Genomic DNA, 7221 nt, shown 5'->3' on the forward strand with positions numbered 1-7221 from the left:
TATCAACTTATATTCAGAAGTGAACACATGTAAAATGTTCATTAACAATATAGTATGTCAGCTGAAACTCAACAAACTTACAGTTTTATTGTGCATCCCTCTTCTACCACTGACAGACTTTTTCAGCCATTAGATTTGTGAAGACCAATACCCCATGAGATAGATAACTTTACCATTATGCATATTTCCCAGATGAGCAGTGGTGTAGTGCAGTCCATACTGCAGGCATGGACAATGAATTGTCTGAAATCAGAGCAGCTGATTCTGCCCTTAGATCACTAAGGTGTTGCTCTGAACCTCCTGCTGGGAAAGTGCAAGCCAGTTTCCTTGCTCACCAGTCACTTGTAATGGTTTGTTCTCTTCTTCCAGATGCTGGACATCCCACGAGTGCTGGATATGTTGAGGCAGCAGAGAATGATGATGGTGCAGACCCTTTCTCAGTACACTTTTGTCTATGGAGTTCTCATTCAGTTTCTCAAAAGTTCTAGACTTATCTAACCCCTGCCACTTCCTAAGGGACACTGCAAGAGTTTACAGAAAGAAAATCAGAGTTGTCCAGACAGACCTGCTCTCACTGTTTTCTTCATATGATGAATCACAGTTACCTTTTAGGGCTGCCATGTGACTGTTAAATGCGAGTCAGTGTAACAGTCCCTGCAAAGCAGGATCTTCACTGGACTAAATTCTTCCCATGTTCAGCCACAGTTACATTAAGGAATGATTTTGCTTGTACTGGTCTGTAGTACTTGCACATGTTCTTTAGAGTGGTGTTACTCTGAGCAAAATAATTATCTTATGGAATGGAGGTGTATAGCACAATATTACTAAGATTATGTTTTGAAACATAATTGTTGGCTGTGCAAAAGCTAAAATCTGTAGGTGCACATGGGGTGAGAAACCTACCCCTTGGGAATGTCAAGGTCTTACGCAGTTTCATTCTGCTTTCAATTTTATATTTACAACAATACATCTATATTTTTTAAAATGAACTTTTGGTTTCCTCTGGTTTACTTAGCAAAATTAGCAGCTCTCAGATATTTTAAGCTGTTGCTTTAAAGACAGTTCTTTTTATATTCAGGATTTTTAAATTACGTAAAAACTGAACCACCACAACAGAAAACTTTTTAAACAAAACAGTATTTTCAGAGGAGAAGACAGACAACGTTTGAACCAACTTTTCAAAAATCATGCAGAAGGTCCTGGGGAAGCTGCTGGTAGTTAGTTGTAATGCCATGTAATAGAACAGACAAGTGAAAGATAATGATAACTGTTAATAACTTTCATTTGAGAGGAGGCACCCTTTCATTTGAGAGGAGTTTACCTGCAATAGGCAGGGGAAAAATATTTTAAGTATCTACAAGGTTATTGGAAACAAATGGATGAGAGAAAGTACATATTCAGTATTATTCATATATTTAGAGGACAGTTTGATTTTACTGGCTGAAATCAAAGTGGATGCAAATGTTTTAAGCACTTTTTTTTTGCTCTGTTATTTATGTAGTTAAATATAGAGACTATAATCATGCATTGTTTCATTTGGTAATATACCATTACTAACCTGTTATTTTAGGAAGAGCTTTTCAAGTTGATGAAGTGAGAGAACCAAAATGGGAGTAGGAAGGTGCAGAGGGGTGAAGTGGAAATGATTGTATGAAGTGTAATGGAGGAGGTGTGGCAGCTATGATTGCTGGTTTACGCAGTGCAAAGATGACCATAAAAATAGGTTAATGTTCCCAGCCAAGAAAGCCGTTAAAGCACTGAAAGTTTCTGTAAAATTCTCCAGATTATTTTGTTAGTGCTAGAGCAGATTTTGCTAATGCTCTGCAGCACTGCAATGAAGAATATTTGGGAACACTTGCAGAAGAAGAGCTCTTAGAGGAAACACTGGAGGTGTGAGTAATTTCGTAGCTGTGTAGGTGGCTGAGTCAATGGCTGTGGCATGGACCTGAAGTAGGCAGGTGCAGCCCTGATAGTTTCCATTTTGTCCCATTGGGCTGGTCAAATGATGATATCCCTAAATAATCCCCTGTGGTTTTCAGATGTGGACAGTGTGGTTTTAGCTGCCTTTCCAAGTGCTCTGAGGTGCTGGGTTGAAAATCCTTATTCCAATTTGAGCTATAGTTTTTAGATACCTGGTTTAATTTCAAAAACCCCATTTAATAGACCAGCCTACAGGCATGGTTAAATGTCCATTTCCCTTGATACCTGCTTAGTGAAATGAAAAGAAACTAAAAGTCAGATTTATTAGTGCTGAAATTGTTATTTTTCTGAGCTCTAGCAAGGATTTGGAAATTATGGAAACCCCTTCAAAACAATAATTGCGTCCCAAAACATTAATTAAGAATTAGAAATAGGTTACCTCAATTTCCTCTGTAATAAGCTGCTTCCACAAAGTTAAACACATGGTCCAAATGACATTGTGCTAATATGTCATTTTATACAAAATATATTACTTTAAGGTACATGGTATTGATCTGGTGCTTTCAGGTCTACTTGGAAGCAGTCTGATTTGTTGTACTCTCAGTACAAGCTAGATTGAATATTTCAGACTAGGGGAAAAGAAATGTTCTTATATAAAATGCCTAGGAATTATTAATTGCCAAGTATAAAACTGGAAGTCCAGAGGAAACCAGTTACTGAAGACTGATTCTTTATATATGAATCTTGCAAAAAAAAAAAAAAATCTGACATACCTGTGTTGACAGAAGTACTGAAAGAAACAAACATACTTAACTATTTGTATCATGCTTTGTTTTAAAAACCTTGTTAATTTTTGCCACAGTTCACTTCTATCTGCAGAAATCTTTTTGAATGGGAGGGCAAGCTCTGAAATGTAGCTTGTACCTTTTCTATTTCTAAACTTTGCACTGTGATCTTCATAACCTGATAGATGCAGTTTTAATGACATGATGGACAACCAGAACTTCAAGCAACAGTTTTTAGCTGTTCAACAGTTTCTGGGACAGAACATCAGCTGCGAGGCATTAAAAGCAATTTAATCCAGTACTCATGGGATTATCTGAGGTGTGTGAGAAAACGTGTGTCTTTTGGCTTTTCTGTTTTGGTAAAAGAAGTTGTATTCACTTTTAGAGGTGGTTGTGCTCAAATCTGGTAGTCAGTCTTGATTTTGTTTTAGTGTAACACTGCTACCTCCTCCCCTTCAGCTTCCAGTTCTGTCCATCAGCAGTCTGTTTTTGCATTAATAGACTTGACCTTAATAGACTTGACTTTATGTGAGTTTTTCTACTGAAGATTGTAGGATTGCTTTTATATGTGAGCGTATGGCTCTGAGTGAGCATTGAAAATGAGCAGTTTCTCTTCTAAAGATACCAAATGAAATTAAACTTCACAACCTTCTGTAAAAAAATACTTTTTAAACCATTGTTTAGATTTTCAGTTAACTTATAAAAGACAATTCAGTTTTTAGCACTTTTGTTCTGAGCCTTGAAAAGGGATGCATTTTTACATGTAGTTGTGCTGGGTGCTTCATGAAGTGTGGGATGTTATAAGAATATCCACTGTCCAAATCCAGTCACAGTGTGAGTCAGAGGTGGATTTATTTGTCAAAAACTTAAAATTTCACTAAAAGCCTGTCCATTTTGCCAAATGTGCTTTAGTTTTATGGGGATGAAATCAGATAATTATGCAAGATTTGAACAGAGTTTGTTTAGTAAGAAAAATTGTGTGAAGAATTCTTGCAGCAAACGGCAAAGATGATGCTGATCTCTAGGGATGTCAGAGCTCTCAGGGACAAATAAAGGTGCTATATACTGTCAAGAGACAGATTTGGTGGTCTTTTGTTGACTAGGTAGGAGATGCTTTATAGGATCAAATTCTGTGAAGAGTCAGGAGAAGAACCTGCAAACTGTAGTAAGGACTTCTGCATATTTGATTTCTTTCTTGGTTGCTCTGATGAGAGATTTTTTTTTGGCCAGTGAATCTTTGTAGTCTGGGGCTAAAACCTCTTCTCCAAGAAGCTGAGTCAGAGCCCAGTCTATTAAAAGATGACTAAGCCACTGACTTAGCTGGGTTAGCTTTAGGCTGCAGATCCCTCCTGGCCCTGTTGGGTGAGGGAGAAGCTCTGAGGTGCATGGGGGAGTTTTGCTCTGCAGCCTGCACAGCAGTGCTCTCCTTTTCTGCTGTCCCCTGGGAGGAGCAGGAAAAGTTTTATGCCTTAGTATTTCTCTCATTGCAATACCTTTCACACAAGTGAACAATGAACACTACAAGTGCAGGGTGCTATGGTTTATACGTAGAAATACATTTAATTCAAAGCAGGTGACCAAGGCAGTGTTCCCGTATTTCTATGGATGAAAAGCTGCTCTAAGTTACCATCAACATTTAGAAATAAAAGTAAAATACAGTAATAACAAATAAAAGTAAAATAAATTTTTACTAAAATGGAAGATTCTTGACATTTCGAGAAATTTACTTTTGGCTCCTCTTGTAATCCTGTGTATCTCTGTTTGAAGTGGGCAACACTGTGAGCCATTTTCTCCAAAATGGCTCCTTTAAATTTGATAAGTAAGAGTACCCAAGGCTACTGCTGCTGCATATTTTGTGTTGCAGCAGCCGTTGGAGTTGAGTGGCTCACAGATTTCAATGGCTTCTGGACCAAACTTGGGAACTGCAGGGTTGTTTATCATAGCTGTGTAATGAGACCTCAGTTTTAGTATCAATAGCATTACTAAATCCCTGGTCTTAAAAATAATGAACCCTTTACTATATTTCAATAGTTCACATTATCAATTTAAAAGAATCAATGCTTCAGTTGCTAAGAACTCAGTGCTTTAGAGTTTAGGGTTGGAGTTTTTTTTTCAATACTGCAAAGTCATGCAAAACCAGAGTCCAGTCCTGCAAGATGCAAAATTCCTGCAGTTCTTCATGATACTGTAGGAATTAAAATGGGCTTACTGCTGATGAAAGCTTGAGCCCTTGAAGCACGAATACTCACATCTGCTTTAAATTTAAATACAGATTACAAGAATTAACCAAAAGAATGCAGCAGGAATGTGCATACAGGAAGGTACAGCATTCAAAGGAAAAGCAGCTGAGAGTTCAAAAGAAATTCTCTTGTGCAAGTACAAAATTTTGGACATAGAGAGTGAGGATTTGAGGAGTGGCAGAAGGCATTTGGAGGAGAATTTGGCATGTTCAGTATCCACAGTAGAGCTGCTAGAAGGGTTTGAATCAGAAGGTATGTTTTTCATGGCATGGTAGGGTAAGTGAATATGTAGTTAGAGGTGTTATTTTTACTGGCTTTTTAAAATGTGATTTTTTAAACTCCAAATATTTTTTCAGAGGCTCTGTTATTTTTACATATCTTCCTTTCCAAATGCATTGAATGCAATCTGTCAGCTCAATTTCTGTTTACTTACTAAAGGTCAGATTTTTCAAACCACGGTCTCTGGTTTTACAGATACAAAATGCAGGAGGAGTAGACATACTTGCAATTTTGAGGTGATAATTTCTAGTGGATGCAGGTGAGATGATTCAAAAGTCTAACTATGTTTTGAATGAAGCCAGATGTTTACGGTTGGTGTGAGTTGCACCAAGTGAAAGCTGGGCTAACAACGAGACTCTTGAAATGTGGAATTTACCATGTCCTTAGAAGTTCTGTTGCAGTGCAGCATTTGCAATACAGTGACATTAAAACAGTGTAATACTGTGCTAAGGTAAGGGAAAATAAACTTTTAACTGCTGTTGCAAACCTGTCTGTAAAAATAAAAGTTAGAGAAAAGAAATTTTTAGTAAGATCTTGCTGGGGACCAGCTAACTTGGTGCACTCTGTTGGCATCACATGTTATTTTAAGGTCTAACTGGGCTGAAAAAAGAGATTTGTTAACTTCAATGAGCATTTCAAAAAACTGTTGCTAAATAGCCTTTAGTTCTACTCTGCTATTTTCCACATGATGCTGCATTCAGTGGTGAAGAATAACCTCTAGTGTGTTTGTTTCATTGAAGTTTATCCTTCAGCTCTACTTAGGGAACGAAGAGAGAATTCAAATGCAAAGAATCTAATGAACAGAGTTTACAACAGATCCAGCCTGGGGCAAGTCAAAGAGCAAATCTGTAGATATCTTAATATTCTTTTGGTTCAGGTATGCAGCAATCGAACTACCAAATTATTGACTTTATGAGCACAGTTTCAAAAGGTGCCTAACTTTTATAAAGGGAATTTAAATGCTGTTTTTCCATTTGGAAATATTTAGGTAAAATTAGGGGTCTTTTAATATACTTTAAAGACTTGCAAATGCCATAAATTTCTAGAATGGTAGGAAATTTGATGGGGAAAACCCCTGTAAAACCCTCCAGTCTGTCACCTTGCTAATCCTGGATAATTCTACCACACAAGGTGTGTATGCTCTTTACAAAGATACTTGGCTTAAATTGCTTTGAAGTACCCAATTTATCTGTCCTCTTTGTGGCTTTTCTGGGGGACTTGGATGGAAATTTAAGAGGCTTTCCCTGGCAAATCAGTAAGTATGTACACTCCTGCACACTGCTGAAATTTCATCATTCACTTAAAGCAAATGGGCGTTTGAAATCCTATCAGCAGTTTTGTAGGATTGAGTCCTTAGTGTCAGAGGAACACAGGATCTGGCTCCATTTTCTTCAATTTTCACCTGAGCCAGTATGCAAGGATTTAAATGGGACTTTGTGTAAACAGTAGCAAACATGAAGTATTATTTTCTAGTGCTAAGCTAGTGGATGATAACATGTCTATTTTTGCTGTCTTGCCACCAATACTGTAAAAATGTATAATCAAACCAGCTTTAATTCTTGTAAAACTGAAATTGGTTTGTAAAACAATGTATAAATTGTGTTTCATAGACAGAAAAGCTTGTATTACTGAATGTAATATATGTGAAATGAATATATTATAGTCTATTTTTGCCATGGAAATAAATATTTGAAGCAATTATGAGTTTTTATTGTTCCATTATTAAAGGAAAAATCTGAGAACTTACTGTTCATGTGTTGTCCTAGGCTGGGACTTTGCCTTCAGTACACAAAAGTGCAGTCCTTCTTCTAATGTGCTGCCAGAACTAGATTTAAAACTTGTCTGTCAAATACTACTAGGTGTCATCTTTGTGGCAGGAAAATCTTATGCCTGCTGCCCTGTCATAGTTTTTTGCAATGTTTTGCATTTTCTGAAGCTGGTTTTGGTACTCAACTTCCAGCTTCCCTCTAACATTTAAGTGTGGGAGGGATTAAAAA

General features: G+C 37.2%; 1 protein-coding gene across 4 annotated transcripts in view; it reads left to right on the forward strand.

Annotated features, from left to right (window-relative positions):
* Positions 1 to 6923, forward strand: part of PTPN21 (protein tyrosine phosphatase non-receptor type 21) — a 44713-nt gene extending 37790 nt beyond the window's left edge. For all 4 annotated transcript variants that reach the window (XM_085061593.1, XM_085061596.1, XM_085061594.1 and 1 more), the window contains one exon: positions 370 to 6923. In XM_085061593.1, coding sequence (XP_084917719.1) covers positions 370 to 498 — 129 coding nt within the window. In that variant the 3' untranslated portion in view covers positions 499 to 6923. The remainder of the gene's footprint in view (positions 1 to 369) is intronic.
* The last annotated feature ends 298 nt before the right edge of the window (positions 6924 to 7221 follow it).

Source organism: Lichenostomus cassidix, chromosome 5, assembly GCF_008360975.1.
Source record: "Lichenostomus cassidix isolate B80296 chromosome 5, HeHo_3.0, whole genome shotgun sequence".
NCBI lineage: Eukaryota > Metazoa > Chordata > Aves > Passeriformes > Meliphagidae > Lichenostomus > Lichenostomus cassidix.